The sequence below is a fragment of the Perissodus microlepis genome, chromosome 3 (assembly GCF_051167445.1).
Source record: "Perissodus microlepis isolate ML-2025 ecotype Zambia chromosome 3, ASM5116744v1, whole genome shotgun sequence".
Lineage (NCBI taxonomy): Eukaryota > Metazoa > Chordata > Actinopteri > Cichliformes > Cichlidae > Perissodus > Perissodus microlepis.
Window position 1 is genome coordinate 19,175,317 of NC_140463.1, and position 18,820 is coordinate 19,194,136.

The 18,820-nt window shown below is 42.7% G+C and overlaps 1 protein-coding gene and 1 pseudogene across 1 annotated transcript; both read left to right on the forward strand.

The window, feature by feature from the left end:
- The first annotated feature begins 124 nt into the window (after window positions 1–124).
- LOC146390370 (uncharacterized) lies at window positions 125–8,394 on the forward strand (annotated as a pseudogene).
- On the forward strand, window positions 4,724–6,106 carry LOC146390371 (uncharacterized). Its single transcript, XM_084923435.1, has 3 exons — window positions 4,724–4,851; window positions 4,959–5,318; window positions 5,462–6,106. The coding sequence occupies exons 1-3, from the start codon at window positions 4,803–4,805 to the stop codon at window positions 5,575–5,577; spliced, it is 525 nt and encodes a 174-aa protein (XP_084779561.1). The 5' UTR covers window positions 4,724–4,802; the 3' UTR covers window positions 5,578–6,106.
- Window positions 8,395–18,820: the final 10,426 nt, after the last annotated feature.

Here is an 18,820-nt window from a genome sequence, read left to right on the forward strand (position 1 = left end):
TTGGAGTATGCATTTGAATTGGGACAGCTGTCGTCGCGTCGCTGTGACGTAATAGGTCTCAAAATGTGTACTCGAAGCGTGCGGTCGCTGGATTGGGACACATCCAGAGTTTAAAAGGTACCGCATGCGCATCTGTCAACGGAATGAGTCGCCACCAAAAAAACAAAACAAAAACAAAATTATTCTCGCAAAGATTAAAAAAAATTTATTTCTCTCCATAACAAAATGGATCCCGAAAAAAAAAGAAAAGTTTCTTTCGATCTTTTAACTGCAAATAAGGTAACGGTTTGTGTGTCTTTGTTTCAGTGTAATCTATCAGAATAGGAAAAACAGCAATGTGACTTGCAGTGTAAATTATTTATTTCATTTTATGCAGGCTGAATGTCGCATCTGTTCTGTGGAGCTTTCTTACACAAACAAAAGCACCTCCTCAATGTTTAGGCATTACAGTACCAAACATGAAAATGAGGAGACAAACACACTGAGAATGAACACAGGTAGGCCTATATAGATATTGAGCAGCATTATCATCTTTTTTATTAATATGCGTTTTATTATTTTGAACTCAAGCGTCTAGGAAGATTGACCAGGCAGTCCTGAATTTTATTATAAAGGACTGCCAACCCCTTAGTATTGTGGAGAGTGAGGGATTCAGGGAGCTGGTTCAGGTCCTTGATCCATCATACGTTTTGCCAACCAGAAAGGTTTGTATAGACAATGTTTCATCAGGTAGCTGATGTTAAGTAGTGCATACTGGTTTAACTTTGTTTCATCTTCACACCATCAAGGTATTGATAGCCAAAACACATGCGGAGGAACTCGAACGAGTGGAGTGTGCTGCAGTAACTGCCCGCACAACATCTGAGCCACAGCCTGGACCTTCATCAGAGCAGTCACCTGTTCCAGCCAAGTTCACTATTATCAGATTATTTGTACATTTATTTTGATGCTAATGTGTACCAATTTGGAGTAGACGACAAAAACTAAAACGGCCATGCATATTTTATTATTTCAGAAAACCTGTGGCAGCGGCACAATGAAGAAGCTGGCAGATAAACCAACAATGCAACAGCAGACTCCATCATTGAGGTCCAGCACTACTTGGCAGAGAGAAACATTCCAAGATCAGAGGATCCTTTAACGTACTGGGGGAATAGGAAGACATCTTATCCGAACCTTTTCCACCTGGCTTTACAGTTTTTGTGTACCCCAGCTTCATCTGTGCCCTGTGCGTGTGTTTTCCAAAGCTGGGGAAATGGTGTCAAAAAACGCAATAGACTGAATGCAAAAACAATGTAAAAACTTATTTTTCTGAATAAAAATTTATAATAAACTCTGAGTCAGTTACATTTAAATGGGTAATATTACATTCACAATACTTTCATTTTAATTTCCACTTAATGTCATTCACAATACATTTTAAAGATGTCTACAATATTTGAAATGTCAAAGATATAAAATGATTCCATGGAAAGTACAATACCTTACAGTGTATACAAGTATGACTAGGTCATTGAATCAGTGTCTGTTGTGAGTCTCAAGTAAGTTGCCTGCAATGATATTTAAGGTCCAGCAGGTGTCAGTATGGAGCAAAACAACACTGTGTCAACACAGTATAAATACAGTTTGGGGAATGTGCTGAAACGCTTCACGAGGCTTCATCTACCCATCACTACAAATTAATAATTTAATGATCGACTGAAAAACAAAGTGACTCTCTGCGGCAGTGTGAAAGACTTCAACGAGGAAGAGACTGCTGGTTACAACTCACTGAATGATTGCACCAGACAAGAGTTGACAGAGGAGGAGGGGAGGGGTGATGTATCAATCAGGGGAGAAAAAAAACTGCATGTTTACTAAAAGGAAGGTTTGATTTTCAAGCAAGAAAAAACATGATATTAAAAATGAAAGTTATTTAACGAAAAAAGCCCATTGAATGGAGAGTTGTCCCATTTTGTCTCACATGGTTACCACACATAATTCTCTAAAATCTCTCCCCTGAATGTAAGACAAAAACAACATTAAAAAAAACCCTTTCTATTCATACTGCCCACACTATGGGCACAACATTCAGCTGTGCCCACCAGTGTTGGTCAAGTTACTTGAAAAAAGTAATCAGTAATTAATTACTTCACCAAAAAAGTAATCCCGTTACTTTACTGATTGCTTATTTTCAAAAGTAATTAGTTACTTAGTAACTTTTTAAAAACATGATTTACAGCCTGAATAGGCGATAAAGCGATCGATTTTTCAGTCCAATTCTAATTTCTGCCTAATCCATCATATAAAATGTAACCAAATGGAAAAAAAAGTCTCTTTTTAAAACTTATTTTATTAGTTTTAATCTTTTAACTTTATGCATCAAGCAAAAATTAAATTATATGCAACATTCTCTGACTGGAAGAAATTAGTTTAATATTTAAACCTATTTTCTGCACATTCCAGCACATAAAATAAAATAGTTTTTTGTGTTTACACTCACTCTTTCAAATAGATGCAAGTGAAACACAACAAATAAATAAAACCAAAGACTCAGTGGTCCTGTTGCTCTATTTTCACCTGTACAGGTGTGCCACAGCGGTCAGTGGAAGGATCCGCGAGTTTCTCTGTGAATTTCCCATTCCGTGGGTGCTTGCTCTGAAGTTTAAGGGTTTTTTTCGCTGTAAAACGAAGTTTTCTTCCCATGCACTGTACAGCAGACGCTAATGTTTTTGTCACTTTTTATGGAATCAAACTCAAAGTAAGGTCAGTACTTCCACGCGTTAAACGCTGCACGGTCATACTCTCTCCCGCACTCGATATATTATCCATTTTTGATCTGCGCACAGCTGTTGTCACGAACGTCGCACTCGCTTACCTCATTGTCATGACACACTCTCGCAAAAACATCAGAAGTCAGAGGGATAAAATGCTGGATAATCATCAGAGTTTTACTTTTCAGCTGTCTGTAAATGAACAGCTTCAAAATAAACTGTTAACAGCGCAATCAGGATCATTTTATTTTGGTGTGCTCAATCTTCAATGACCAAAGAAGGTCGTGTTTGTAACTTAGCTGGAGTTAGTACTGGAATGGATGTGGTGGGAGGGGTCCCTCATGAAGAAACGACTGCGACACATATGCAGGTAGCTAATGTGATGTAAGATAACTACAACCTCTAAAAGCAGTTACCTTCACTGTCTCATACCAGTATAATTTAATTTAAAGAGTAACTCCATGAATGAAGCATGTTTAGATAGTTTATAGTATTCAGCCTTTTAGACAAGTACTGCTGTTCGGTCTAGCGTGAGACCATCCGGTAAAGTTTTAAAATCGGGAAAAAAAAAAAAAGTTTGATGATTGGCTGATCTGAGGGCGGATCTGCCTCTAAGACCTCTGCTACCCGGACACAAAAGACATCTTTCCTCTCTTCACCCTTTAACATGTGCTAGAAGGTAATGTGACACGTCGCTGTTGTTGTTATTGCGTATTTGTGTTCATAGAAAAAACACCTCCCTTAAAAAGCAGCGGGGCATAGTTTACACGTCAGATAGTGACAATCTGCAGTCCACCGGCATCCTCTAAACTGCGAATTTAGCTTAAAAAAATGAATGAAATTAAAAACGTTTAAAGTTCAGTTTAAATCCAGCTTCTCTGAAATGTATAATAACTCGAGTCACCTTCGTGAAATCATTTTGTTCGTCGTGTTTTTTAGATGTGTGCGTGATGAATTGGTGAAGAAAAAGAAGGAAGGACAGTTCAGTTATTACATCAGCGACCTGTTTACGAGCCTTGCGCTGCCGGGCATCGGGCGTTGCCCGTTCTCACTCCCGGAGCGTAACATCCCGACGATTTGTCACGTCCCGCGGCTTTCCTGAGGAGTGCGAAAGCGTAGCGTCAATTTGGGAGTGAGAACGTGTTGGCCATTTTTATATTGAGTAAAATATGCTTTTTGTCTCGTGCTTTAGAAAAAGAACATCATTATAATATTAATATAATAATAATAATAATGATGCATTTCACAGAGTTGTGCAAAGTCTACAGACACTGGGAGATCCTGGAAGTGTGCCTGCAGGGTACTTTCCAACTCAGCTCAGTTTAGCGCCGTGAGGGAAAAGTACATGTTCAAATCCGGAAGAAACACCACGTGCTTTTATTTGTCTGTCAGTTCGGGTTATAAATGCTCATACTTCCTGAAACGCTTTGAGTTAAAGAAGCGAAGAATTCACAGACAGACGCTTCTCCTCTGTTCTGAATGACAATGGTGAAAACGCTCAACTCAAGCCTTCATATTGACACTGCACTTAACGCCACTCTCTGTTCATTTTTCACACTATAGTTGACGCCTGGTAAAAAACAAAACAAAAACAATTAAAAAAAACCCTAAATCACAATAGCTTATGAAACCGTAATTTTATTATTAATAGAACCAGCTGCCAGTTTGGATTGAGGAGGCAGACAACAATCCATTCAATCCAGCTTTATTTACATTTTTAAGGTAAAGACAAGTGGACAACATTTCTACTTTTAAGATTAGACTTTGCCTGGACAACTTTCACTTTCAACTTGATGCCTGTACTTTAAAATGTGAAATATTTTCAGAGTAAATTAAAGTGCAGGTTTTTTTTCTGGTTGCTTTAATTGCAGAGGTTGTAGTTCATGTAGTTTTGGTCAGTCAGTGTAATAATCAGGATCATAAAGAGGATCACATGTTGTAATGAGTGAATGAAGTCAGACTAGATTTTCCTTCTTCTAGCTGTACTGACTGACCTTTGACCTCATGTGTTGATGACTCTTCACCTCTGTCTCCTCTCACAGGGAGAAGATGATCTGCAGGATCCTGCTGCTCATCATCCTCACCTCATGTGTCTCTGGTTAGTTTACAGCTTCACTTTATGAACTCCAAATAAAGCTCAACAACAGATTTGTTCCAGTTCTCAGTGTGTCTGCTCCTCTCTTTCCCTCTCTGTCTCCTCAACAGGATCATTTGTAGTCAATGTGACACAGACCTCCTATCAGGCAGAGGAGAACCACAACATCACACTGGAGTGGACGTTCACCACCAAACCTGACGGATCCTGGATCTACATTTTCATCATCTGTTACCTGATAAATGCTCATAAAGATTCAGTCCTGTATCAGGTTCATGAAGGTGTTGAGGTGTCAGAGTCTCAGGATGAAAAGTTTTCAGGACGAGTCCAGAGTGACAAAGACGCCCTCAGAGAAGGACGAATCAGACTGCAGCTGTCCAGACTCAGGACTGATGACTCGGGTCTGTACAGATGTGAAGTGGAGACAGATTATGGAAACAACCTCCAGGAATGTCAACTCAGTGTCACTGGTGAGTTTATTCAGTATCTTTTTTTTTTTAAATTTTGAGTGAAACAGCTTTCATGGATAACTGGAAACCTTTTTGTAAAACTTATTCTGATTTCTTTATTGTTGTTTTTGTAAATGACTGAGATTTATTTGGTGTCTCTGCAGGGCTAAAGGTCAGTACTAAACCTGAGAGAAAACCAGAGGCATCAAAAGCAACAAGTCAAGGCAGGATCAGAGTGTTGCTGCTTCTCTGCGGTTTTTTCTTCACTCTGTCTCTCTGAAGTTAGGAGACTTCCCTTTTTTATAGCTGTGCTGCAGTTTGTGTAGTTGAACATTAATGAGTTTTGCAGCTGATAACGGCTTTCTTTGTTATGACTTTGATTTTTCAAAATGAAATATGATATAGTGTAAATTAGTGGTGCAACGGATCACGGTTGATCCGTAATCCGAACTGATCCCACTCCACGGTTCGGCACGCACGTGATCCGAAGATTTGAAAAAGAAGAAAAAAGTATGTGTATGGTGCGCGTGGTCAGTCTGTCAAGCGATAGTTATGGCCAGCGCTAGTGGTCCAAGTAGCGGAGCAGAGGAGTTTGGGGCATTTAAGCAGCCTTTTGCTGCCCAATCCGACCGGGCTAAAGCTATTACAAAAGCTACTGGGGTGTTTAGCTGCAGATGGGAGGTGTGCAAAACAAGAGGTTTAAACTATGATGAACGTGCTTAAGCCACGCTATGATATCCCGTTCGCGTCCACTTTAGTGGCAAGATCGTTCCAAGCATGTATGAGCAGGAAAAGATTTAAGTTATGGCTGAACTGTCCCAGGCATCTTCTGTTGCCCTAACTACTACAAATGGGTGGACCTCCAGGGCAACGGAAAGCTACGTGACCGTGACAGCTCATTATATCACAGTGGAGTGCGATATAATGAGCGGTATGTATTATTGTAGGGTCTACCTTACAATATAAAGCGCCTTGAGGCGACTGTTGTTGTGATTTGGTGCTTTATAAATAAAATTGAATTGAATTGAGTGGTAGATACAAAGCCCTGTACTGCCCTATATTGAACCATAATTAATTTTTTTTATAATTGCGTGGAATGAGACTTGAGTTGAATGTTTTTAACAGGCAAAAAATACTTCAATAAGTAAATGTTAAATTAAATTAAATTAATGAACTAAATTGTTAAATTTTTGTCTTTTTTCTTTTTTTGCTGATCAGAAAATTGATCCGATCCATGACTTAAAACCGATCCGATAGATAGATCCATAGATCCGATCCGAACCATGAGATTTTTGATCCGTTGCACCACTAGTGTAAATGGAAACCAACATCAGGTTCAAGTTAAAACAAATTTTTGTTTGTTATTTTTCTAGCAGCTGCTGATCCTCCTCAGCTATTCTCCTCAGAAATCCTCCTCAGAAATTTATTTTAAGTCCACAGTGAGAGAGCTCAGGAAGGACCTGCTTGATTCTTAGTCAGGGAGTTTTAGTTCTCCTGCCTCTCTGTGCTTTTCTTTAATTTAACAGATTAAGACTACGTCGAAGTTTGTGACAAGTATCCCAAAAACTTGATTCTGTTCATATGAATGTAGCGTTTTCAAAAGGAGAAACTTTTTGTTACTCATCCAAGTCTGACATCTTCAGTCTCTGAAAACATTATCCCCAGATAAACAATATCAACTTTTTAGGATTTCCTTACCTGGATTATTGAGCACGCATTTGTGACGAGTATGTTTTGTTTGTTCTGTGTGTCATCCAAGCAGCAAATCTGCTGCACAATAATACTTAAGACAGTGTGGAGATCCCGACAGTCCGGGAAGGCAGTGTGGGATTTATGAGAACCACAGCCGTCTATCACACTGACACTATGCAACAGTGATGTACAGAAACACAGTGAGTTTTAAAGTTCTCAGTCACAAACTAACACACTCCAACCCACTGTGGGTGTGGGAGAGCAACAGTTAAATTATTGTTGCATTACTTTGGATTAGAGTTTTAATTATCATGGTGGTAGTAAGCTTAACTATCATCATAATTATTATTATCATTATTGTCGTAAAGTGGTAAATTAAATACAAAATAAGCTATTCAGCACCACAGGTGCTTTCATTTCCGCACTCCTTCCGTTTCTACTTTAAAGCAGGCAGATCCGACACGTGTAGCAGGAAAACTTTGCTACATGTTTGGTTCATTTTAGGAAAAGTGAGTAAACATATCTGCAGTTTTAAGACTGAGTAGAAATGACAGTGGTGCCAGTGAGATGTTGTGTGGAGTTTTTTATTTTTACTGACAACACAACAACGGGTATTCGACAGTTGAATGTATTATCCTGGTGAGTTAGCTGTTAGCATCAAAGGTTCAAAGTTAATGCATGTAATTGTGTTTTATGTCAGAAATATGCCAGACTCACCCTGTAACTACATAATTATATTTTACGATCACGTTACTCTGGAAAGACTGACTACAGCTGATAAAGATTACACACTATAAATTGTTGTGAAAGGGCACAAATGTGTCTTTGTGTACATTGTTGATGTTATTGGCTTGGCGAGGAAAAGCTAGAGTGTTGTTTGAGTCACTCAGACTCTCCTCCACACAGTCCTCATTTATAAAGTGCTTTACAAACCTGAACATTACAGCTAACAACTGGACTTTCTATTCCATAGCTTTAAACACTTATTTCCTAAATTCATCTTTGTCAGTTTTTGACAGCAGGGATCCACAATGTAAATTTGCCTTTTTATGTGTTTCATGCCCACTTTAAGAAAGAGAAAACTAGCTTTGTAGCAGCCAGAGACCTTTGAATGCCAGTGAAGTTCAGCACCTTGAAGCAATGACTATTAGCCACACAACGTGGGTGAGTGCCAAATTAAATTTGAGACAAACAACTGAAGCAAGTATTAACTAGTTAATGTGAAAAGCTATATTTTTACACGTGAAATTCATTAATGTGTGTCCTGTGGAAACATAGGGTGCAGGAATAGTACTGTAAAGGAATAATGCACTTGTACTGTTTGTTATACATTTGCAAATAAATTCTTATTGATATAAATGGTGTTGGTATGACTCCTCTGTTTGTAAGAAACAATAACAAGACCAGTCTGACACAGAATATCTCACCCAATGAATTCAGTCCCTGGATCTGGGTTAATCACACACAGCGAATTATTTTATGATAGTTTCTTTGGAACATTAAGATAAGGTTTCCCATTTATTCTCTTTTGTTTTTTTAAAGAAATGTCCAGTTTTCACCGAAAGGGGAAAAACAAACTTCCAGATATTCCCAAAGCTTCACCTACGTTAATCACGTTGGGATCAGCTTCCTAGTAGATCTGCTAAAGGATGCTGGATACAGAGGTGCCATGTAACAGAGAGAGAATGGAGTGAGTAGGGAGGTGGTGAGCGTCCAGGCACGAGCGCTGGAGAAACCAGGTAAAGAGACTGGTGCACTGGAAACAAGGGGAAAACAGGGTTAATGCAGAGGAGCTAAAAAAAACAAAAAACAACTAGAAAAAAACAATTGAGACGCAGTGGCTTGATTACCACTTGGAGTGCAGGTGTCCATTGACCAGCGCTGGAAACTGACTCCGCTCCAGAGTGAGCAGAACCCAACCTGAGCTCAGAAAAGGAGAGAAAAACAAACTGCAGATACCACAACATCCCAGATTATTACACAGTTTCATAAATGTCTGCAGTGCTGAACAACACATGCAAAAACTCTGTTCTTTAACACATTGTCCTGAGTTGTACTCAGGGCGGTCCCACACAGTCCTGGCCTGGCAGACTCCCACTGCAGCCTCCAAAAGACTCCCTCTGTATGGCTGGGCATGCTCATTCAAGTCTGAGGGAGAAACATATTTATGTTCTGTATATGAGATCTGGCAGCCAAGAGAAAAGTGTTGATCATCTGTTTTCACACATCTAAACAAACTGGTATGGTGTCATCAGATTTCTCACCAAATGAATGGATGTGAATATATGAAATCCGCAGAGGCCCAGTGAAAGAAAAAGAAGCATTGTTTTGTGCAGTGAATCATTCAGTTGGTCTAGTAAACTGAAAGAGTTCAAACACAGAGCTGGAAATGATCAGAATATTTTCACTGTATGTTCAGATGCTGAAAAGCTCAGATCAGCGGCTGGTCGTCATAGTGATTTCTGGACCTCGAGTCACATGTTATGGAAGGAGATGGTAACCTGGATCTCTGCTCAAAGATGGTCTCAGGTGTTGAGTGTAAATGGTCTCCTTTTGTCTCCGACAATCCTGTTTTATAACCTTTGACCCCTCCTGAGTTCATGCTGTGGCTGTTATGCTCTGGTGTCCATTCTTTCATTCATGCAGGCTCCAGGATACAGACTGAGTCATTTGTCAACATTTCAAATGTGTCACCATTTGAAGTGATGAAAATGTAGAAACTGCAAAGCTGAATGCTCTCACCCTGTGACAGCTGTGACAGGATCCAACATAGAGGTGGAAAACCAGAGGATGTTAAACAAACAATAAACAAACCAGAGAACACATTTCCTAAGAAAATGCAGAGGAAATGCTGAAAGCTGAACATTTGAGTTGGATTACTTGGAAGTGTTAAAATAGTTGGGAAAATACTGAAATACTCTGAACCATTCACCTGCGAAGAGCCGAACTGCTGAAAGCTGAAGTTCACACACAGTGTAAAAAAAAAAAAAGTCTCATTGCAAAACTTTTAGTTGTAATTTGTTTTTTTTAGTTTACTCAACACTGATAAAGTTGAAATACTGAGTTAGCACTAATAGTGGGAATCACCAGACACCCCAATCACCAGATATGATATTATCACAAGACTTAACTCACAGTACCATATTATTGCAAGTTTTTTATGTTTTGTGATATTCTGAGTATTGCAATACGATATTTTGTGATTTATCACATTTTTCTACGACAGACTGTGTTAATAAAGGCAAACTTATATTCATTTTATCTTAAAACAAAGTCTCACACTCAGTCTTTCTCTCATTTCACTTTCATTGCTGACAAACTGAACTGTTTGTATTACAGTCTAGTCCAACTTAACTGAATGCAACCATCTGGGGACAACTGTACAATTACAGCTATTGTGAACAATGACATTTGTAAAAACTGTGCAGCTCCTTTAGCAACTGAAGAATACAATATAATGTAAAACAAAATATTGTTTTACATTAAATAAAAAAAGTTTTACATTGAAATAAAATAAAACATGTTGTTTTAAATTAAAATAAGTAAACTGTCCTGTTTGTTGCTTCCTTAAAAACAGTTAAACACATTTGGACTGTGAAGGAATATCAGCATTCTTGCTCAGAAAAAGGAGCTGATCAACATAGTCTAAGGTCAGAGTGCTCCGTTTTGCTGTGACGATGTCTCCAGTGGTCGAGAAGATTCCTTCAGCTGAGATAGGAGTACTTGGGAAACAAAGGCATCTTTTTGCCAGTGTGGCCAGGAAAGGATAGACTTGCTCATGGGATTTTCACCAGCTTAGTGGGTCTTCTGTGAGTGCCAGTGGCGTGACCTCCTGGTATCTTTTCTTTTTTTTTTCTTTTTTCTTTGCCTGTCCCGTTTGGCTCTTTTGCCATCAGAATTATTGTCTAAAGGCGAGGAAAGATGCCCAACGGATTTACTTTACCAAATTGACCATCCCAGCCTTGCCGTAATGGTCCATTTGATTCACCTTTTATTGTTTATTTTATTTTCACTTGCTGAATACGGGACAGACTTGACTGGGGGAAAGAAGGGGAGATAGAAAGAGGGAAAGAAAAACAGCTGAGAAGAGGGACAGGGGAGAAGGGCAAAAAACAAAAACCAACAGAATGAGCAGAGAAAAAAAAATGCATATATCGATCACCTGGATCACCTGTTGAGAAAGAAAAAAGAAAACAAGCAGAAGAAAACAAGAGTAATAGAATAAACAACATCACAATGATATATGGGAATATGACAGTAAATACTAAATATTAAACATTATTGTGCAGCACGTAAGATCGACAGAACACAGTGTGCTTTGAGGTAGGAGCCAAAAAGGGTGTAGTTTGTGGGTGTGATCACCCGTTTGTACACCTGTGAGCATGGACGCGCTTGTTTTTAAAAGGTTCCTTCATGTAATGATCTGCTAGAGGGTGTGGGGAGCCACTGCCCCGTCCTCCAGGGCATGAAGCAGGTATGGAGGAGATCAAAACTCCAGACATCCAGAGGCCCCCAGAACACAAGAGACCAAAGAAGACCAACAGAGGGGCAGCCGAGCCACTATCCCAGAGAGAGCTGAGGAGAGTCCCAGATGAGGGGTCACTCAGCAGCCGCGGAGCAGAAGCCAGGGGGGGTTGCAGTGACGTGCCCGTGAGCTCCGCCGGCAGCCAGCTGCGCCTGAGTGACCGAGCCCCAGGCCGAGAGGCCGGGGGCACCCCACCTCCGAAGTGGCCCGAGCGAGCCCCAGGTTCCAGGCCCCGATAAGCGGCCGCCAAGGAGTGAGCCGGTGTGTACCTGGACGCCCATCCCCGGACACAAAGAACCACCAACGCACCAATGTCTGAGGGAGTCCGCCACCGGCAGGGGAAGTGGTGGTGGGGGGAGATAGGCCTCCAAACCTTGGAGGGCCTGAGATGTCCCCAGAGAGGTGGCGTCTGATACCCAACCTGACATATAGACACAGACATACAGGTACACACAGATACAAACATCCATTCCCACCCTCATGCTCTCATATGCACTTACTCAACACTCAACCAACGTGGAGACAGACATAGAGAGACACTGTACACACAATCACACTCCCCAAGCGTACTCTACGAACCGGGTCTAGGTACCCTTGCCCCTGGAGGGGGGAACTGCACCCAGACCCAGGTGGTGTTACCCTTTTCCCTGCGGTGGGGAGAAGCAGACCGCCCCGACTCCGCAGCAGCAGGGAGGCCCCACACTCCAGACCCCAGTCGGACGGCCAACTCCTCCTCCTAGCCCCCCGCTCCAGCAGGCCGCAGAGAACGGGGGTGTGAGAAGACTCCAAACCTCCCTCCACTTGCTCATTGTAGTGTTGATGCATGTGTGTTCTAAGGTGCATTTAAAACCCAGGAGGGCATGGAGCTACCTGCCAGAGAGCAGCAGGTAAGCGCATAGCCCCTCCAGCTAGCCCTCAATGTCTACGTGTATTTAAAATTGAGAGGTGGGCAACGACGCCAGGGGTGAGGTGTACACCCTGATGGTAATTTGGATTCCGTGTAGCGTGCCCACCCCCAAGATCCTATATGTATGTGTAATGAGAGTGTGAGTAATGTGAATGTCTAAGTTGTGGGATAAAATTGAGGCAGAGGCAGCCAGAAGGGGACAGAGGGGGGGGGGGGGGGTAGCCTCCTCTGCACCCTGGTGACACACCCCTACTCCAAGGCCCTGCATGTGTGAGTGGTTGTGGTGGAGCGGGAAGAGGGAGGCAGCTGGAGATGGGGAGGGAAGGAAGGGAGGGGCAAGTGACCCCTCCCTGGGGCCAGCTCCCCCGCTGACCCCAGTAGGCACCCCCATACTCCGCGACCCGCCAGGGAAAGGGGGCCCAGGCCCATCCGGACCGGGGCCCAGTGCAGCAGCGCCGCCCGGCCCCACAGAGCCCGGGACAGTCCACCCAACCCCACCACAGAGAAAACTGCACCCACCCCACCATCCACTCATCTTCCAGACTACATAAGACAATAGACGCCCAGGCTGAGATCTTCCTCCACCTCTCCTATATCTCCCCCTCCTGCAGAGCCGGAGCGCCCCCAGAACCTCACGCCCATCCCGGACCCACCCAGGGGCGCTCCGGCTCTGGGCTGGGGCCCTGGCCGGGCCTCGGGGGCTTGGGTCCTGGTTGGTGTGTTGCCGGGGTTGTGGGCGGGTGGGTGTATGGGGGCCCAGCCCTGGCGCAGGGTGCCGCCGGTGCGTCGAGCCACCTGGGGGGCTCTTCAACTGGTGGGGGAGGTTGTCACATCTTGCAGGAGCTTTCCTCTCTTCGGGAACTCTCTCTGCAGGAGGGGGAGATATAGGAGAGGTGGAGGAAGATCTCAGCCTGGGCCAGGGCTGGGCCCCCATACACCCACCCGCCCACAACCCCGGCAACACACCAACCAGGACCCAAGCCCCCGAGGCCCGGCCAGGGCCCCAGCCCAGAGCCGGAGCGCCCCCAGAACCTCACGCCCATCCCGGACCCACCCAGGGGCAGCCAGGCTACCAGGTCAGTAACCCACGTCCGTCAGCACAGACCCTCCCCTAACCCCGCTGCACGCAGCCATGAGGAAACCGTCACCTAAGAGCCAACAGAGCCCTTAATAGACCATGACCGCTACCCCGGGTTGAGCCCCCCAAGGAAGATGCCTCCGGGAAACCCCCCGACGCCCTAAGCCTGTCCCTACCCCCACACCAATCACAACAGTGAAGGCGGGACCAAACTATGACCCCCCCACCCCCACTAGGTGATGGAGCTGATCAAAGGAGCCCAGAGCAATTGATCTGATGTGGTGGCAGAGGCTGTATCAAGACTAATGTAATCTAATAGATAATTTCTATATTGGTTAGAATTAAGCTTATTTTTATTTTTCCAGTTCATGAGGACTGTTTTCTTGGCTATGCATAGGGCAGTGAAAACCATATGGGCTATATTCTTATCTGAAGTGACATTATCTAAGCTGCCCAACAAACACACTAAGGGGGAAGTTGGAATGTTACATTTCAGACACTTTGATAAGTCTTCACATATCTCCTGGTATCTTTTCACCTCCTCAGTTGTGGCAGATAATGATTTTGGTGGGGCTCCAAAATCACCACAAGTCTGACCAAGGAAGTCTGTTAGCCCACAGGACTTGATCATCTTGGCTGGTATGAGAGGTTGTCTGGGATTCTGTTCAGTGCCGTCAGGTTCCTTATGATGTTCAGAGGCTTCTGGCTCAGAGATGGGCTGCTGCTTCTTTTCTTCCTGTAGAAAACCCACACACATACAGAGAGAGGGAGAAAATAAATATGTTATATCTTTTATTATGCAGTAATATGTTGGTTTTCTTTAATAAATTACAATTAATGTATTTAATTGTTAAATAGAACATTACCAAAATGACAAAGAATGGTGACAAGAATGGCAGGGTTTTAAAGCGTGGATTGAGGACTGATGCTGTGTAGCGGGTGTTCCTCTCGACTGTGCTGGCATATCTCTTCTTAAGATCTTGACTGATACTTTGCTTGATGTTTCTGACCAGCGCTGTGTCACAAATGTTGTCCTGGGTGTCATGCAACAGCTGTGCTAGCAGCGGTGCTACGAGAGACAGAGTAGGAATCTTTTCCTCAGACATCACAGTGGTCACGACTTGCATTGACTTCAAGACCCAGACAATTTCTTCAGCGTTGCCAATATCTCTCTCATTTAGTGTAAGGATATCAGTGCTACGCTTTCTCAAAACGGGAGACAGCAGCGCTGCATAAATGGCAGGTTGCTATTCAAGGAAACGCTGGAGCATGTCATAAGCACTGTTCCATCTTGTGCAGACGTTGGTCTTTTCTATTTTTGCTCCAGAGCTTGGTTTGCCAGTGTGCTTCTATTGAAAAAGCCAGTTATGCTCCACACTCTCCCAAAAACCCTGGCTACTGCAGGCACATTTAAGGCTCGTTGTGATGCCAGATTGAGCGTATGGGTGAAAAACCTTCACATGCATGTATCCTGCTAGCTGAGGGGCGATTGTCATATTAGAATCATTGTCGGTGAGAACCACCAGATTTTTCCAATTCCTGTGCTGCATTTTGCAGGAGGTTGGCAATGTTCGCTCCAGTGTGACTTTCATGTAATGTTCGAGTTTGGAGATGTACAGCAGTCACCAGTCCACTGTGAGATAATGAGCTGTTATAGTTACATATGAATCCACAGCCCATGAGGTCCATGCATCGCAAGTTAATACAACCTTTTGTGTTGTACTCAAACTTTCCTCAACTTTACGCTTCACGTCTATGTAGAGATTGGATAACGGCTGTGTCGGTGAAAAAACGTTGTGATGGTATCACATACCTGGGTTCCAGCATCTTGAGCATGTAAGAAAAACCCTAATTTTCCACAATGTTGTAAGGACGTAGGTCTTTGCAGATGAAGTACGTGATAGATTGTGTTATTTTTTTTAAGCTCACTCTGAATTGGGAGATAGTTTTGCCGTCCTCAGTTAATGTTATTTTTGGATGGTGGTGCGTAAGATGGGCCTGCATGTTCGTAGTATTACCAGAATACTTTTTTTTTGATACGAGACACCTTGCAAATCCCGTGTGTCATATCCATCTCATTTGTCCCATCCTTGTTAAAAAAATCCAAAATGTGTCCAGTCGTTTGATTTAAACACAGATGGTGCTTTCCTGATTTCTTTCTCTGCCTCCATCTTTATTTGATCAACTTTCCCACATGGTGACCTAACCTCTGCTGACCTCACTAGAGAAAAAGCTCAACCGCACCATTTGTTGCACTGGAATTTTTTATAATGAAATATCAATGTCTGCTGTCCCTGTATCGATACATTATTACCAAACAAAATATTGTGATGCTATGCTGTATCGATTTTTACCCCCACCCCTAGTTAGCACACCTCATTATTGTTGCAGAGCCGACCTAATGTTTTTGTGCTTCAGGTTCAGTTAGTTTAGCTATTATACTGTTCAAAACAGAATAGAATAGAATAGCCCTTTATTATCATTGTACATGTACAACAAAATTATGAGTGCTCCACACAAGCTGTGCAGGAATAAAATATTAATATGAAGACAACACGAATAAATAACAAACAGGAGAAATATATACAATCAAGAGAAACTCACAGAATTCAAATTCAAAATTTTGTTTGTCTCACACACAACCATACACAGTGCGATTGTAAGAAGTGTGCAAATAAACAGAGTGTGTGCGGTGACGTTCAATGAAAAATCCTTTACATATAAAATCAACAGAAGTTCCTAATAAATAGACTAATAGGGAATAGCTGAACAGTTTCTGTGTCATGAGTGAAATTTCAGTGAATATGAATCATTACATCAGCACCTGTGTTGAAAATATTGTGCCCACCACACATGTCAGAAAGTTCCCCAACCAGAAGCCCTGGATCAACAGTCAGGTACGACACATGCTGCGTATTCAGTCTCTTGCATTTAGATCAGGCAATAAGACAGAGTACAAAGGTGCGAAGTATGGACTGAGGAAAGCTATTACAGCGGCTAAGAGGCAGTACAGAGAGAAGCTGGATGGCTTCTACTCTTCTGCTGACCCCAGGTGGATGTGACAAGGCTTACAGTACATCACAGAGTACAGGGCCGCCATCAGCACCATCAGCTCTGCAGGCAGTCTGCTAGATGACCTCTGATGAAAGATTTTTAATTTTGTGATTATGTTTAGTTGTAGCTTCATTTAAAGTAAGAAGATCTTGTGAATTAGAACCACCACAGGAAAGGAAAGTGAAACCAGATGTGTAGAAGAATGCGGTGACATACGATACTACCTCCTGTGTTAACAGACAAGTTAACGGTCTCTCTCTCTCTCTCTCCTTTTATGGGAATGTTTAAATTTCTATACATACCAAGCTACCTCCTGTTTCAGCAGACAAGCGAACAGTTTTTCTCCTTTTATGGAAATGTTTTTGTATTCTGAACATGCCACTCCTACTTCCTTGAAAGCGCACTTGAAGTATAAATAAAGAATGCGCTGAAAGCCCTGGGCGGTTTTTCTGTGTCACATCTGTTGTGCACGCTGGTGCAGAGCAGATCGGACCGTGACCGCCCATGCGCATGTAAAATAGATATCTGAGTGTGAGTTTGTTTGCCTTCTAACAATTTTCTCTTCACATTTTCTTGGTCCTCCGAGCCGGATAGGAAGCATCGGCCGCTGTATCCCGCCGTCGTGGAGATCTTGCACTGAAGTCTGTCGACAGCCTCTTCTAGAAAAGAGTGAAAGTCCAGAGACGTTAAATTCGGGTTCTGGCCAGTGTCATTAAGTGGTCCACGACGCTGGGATCCAGTGGCTGACTTTCAACATAGCCAGAGAATCTTGGGGAGGTAAAGAAACCACTCACTTACACTCGCGTTAAACGAACTTAGGTCCAATCCGCCGAAAGGCTTTAATGAGTCTGATCCACTGCACGGATCTGTAAAAATAGGAGTAATCCACCGAAAGGATTTCAAAATAAAAGTTTTAGGACTAATCCGCCGACAGGATTTCAAAATAAAAGTTTTTTAAGGATTAATCCGCCGAAAGGATTTCAAATTAGGAATTTTTAGGACTGACCTACTGAAAAGGTCTGCGCGACTGTGTAAATGTCTGTGTAAATGTTTGTGTTTTCTGTGTGTTGAGAGTGAATTGATTTAAACAGCACAATACGCTGCTGAATCACTCTCATTGTTATTGTTATTTTATTTCCTGTCAGTAGCTGAAGTACTGGTGTCAAAAGAGAACGGTTGAGGTTCATCTCATAAAATTGACACCGCTCCAGAATAGCTGGAGTAGAAGGGCGTGTCAATAACCACTCTTATTCGTCTAATACCAGAGAAGGCTCTGCAGTTCTGTTTTAATGGGTAATCAGCCCACTAAGTTTACTGTTGACGAACAGTGGTTAGAAAAAAAAATGTCCAGGCGCCGGACAAATTAGTGTGCAAAGATGGAGAAATCTTAAAAAGACCAAATGTCCCACCTGGGAAGGAAAATGTAGCCCATCTGCATTAATACAACTTAAAGAAGCATTACTGAAAGAACTAGGAGAGACAAAAGATTTAAAGAAAAAAGGAAAACGCAAGAATTAGAATATTTCCAAGCATGGAAGCGAGAGGCAGATAGACGATGTGAGAATAAACAAAAGAAACAAGAAAAGAAAAATGAAAAGGCAGAGGTATTAGACCCCCCACCATATGCACCACTCGCTGCTGCGAAGCCAACCCCCACTCCTGCTGCTGTGAAACCAACCCCCACTTCCGCTGCTGCAACCCCCCTTAAACAATCCTGTGATCCGTTCAGACCTCAACCTGGTCCTTATGCAGAGGCACAAAACATGTTAGATAAAATGGCACTAGGTGAAAATCCACAGGAAAAAATAGGAAAAGATTGCTACGGACGAGATATGGGAGGTGATGTCGATCCACCTGGTCCTCCCGGCATTTTTCCCATGATAGCAGTACCAAACCCCAGATACGGCCAACCCACAGGGGAAGGTGAAGCAGATGGAGAGGCACAACGTGATAATCACCCAAATATATTCGTGTTTCGGCCGTGGTCACAAAAAGATAGGCAAAATGTGTTAAAAGACGTTCCCCCTCTTAATGAAGGTTTCATACCCTGGAGAGATGCAGTAGAAATGATCAGAAGACAGTGGTATTTAAATGGTCACGAAATGTTCCAGGTAATACAAGACGTACTAGGTTTAAAAATGGGAACGGTTAGGGGAGATTTCACAGGTAGCGCCGCTGATGGAACACCCTTACCACCTGTAAGTCAAGACCTACAAACCGCCGTCACAAATTTATATGATCGCATCAGAGTACGATTAGCTCCAAGG

Excerpts from the sequence above, each read along its gene's own strand:
- LOC146390371 (XM_084923435.1), top strand. The coding sequence starts at position 4,803 with ATGATCTGCAGGATCCTGCTGCTCATCATCCTCACCTCATGTGTCTCT. Across the intron at positions 4,852-4,958 it reads CCTCACCTCATGTGTCTCTG|GATCATTTGTAGTCAATGTG; the intron begins GTTAGTTTACAG and ends TCTCCTCAACAG. Across the intron at positions 5,319-5,461 it reads ATGTCAACTCAGTGTCACTG|GGCTAAAGGTCAGTACTAAA; the intron begins GTGAGTTTATTC and ends GTGTCTCTGCAG.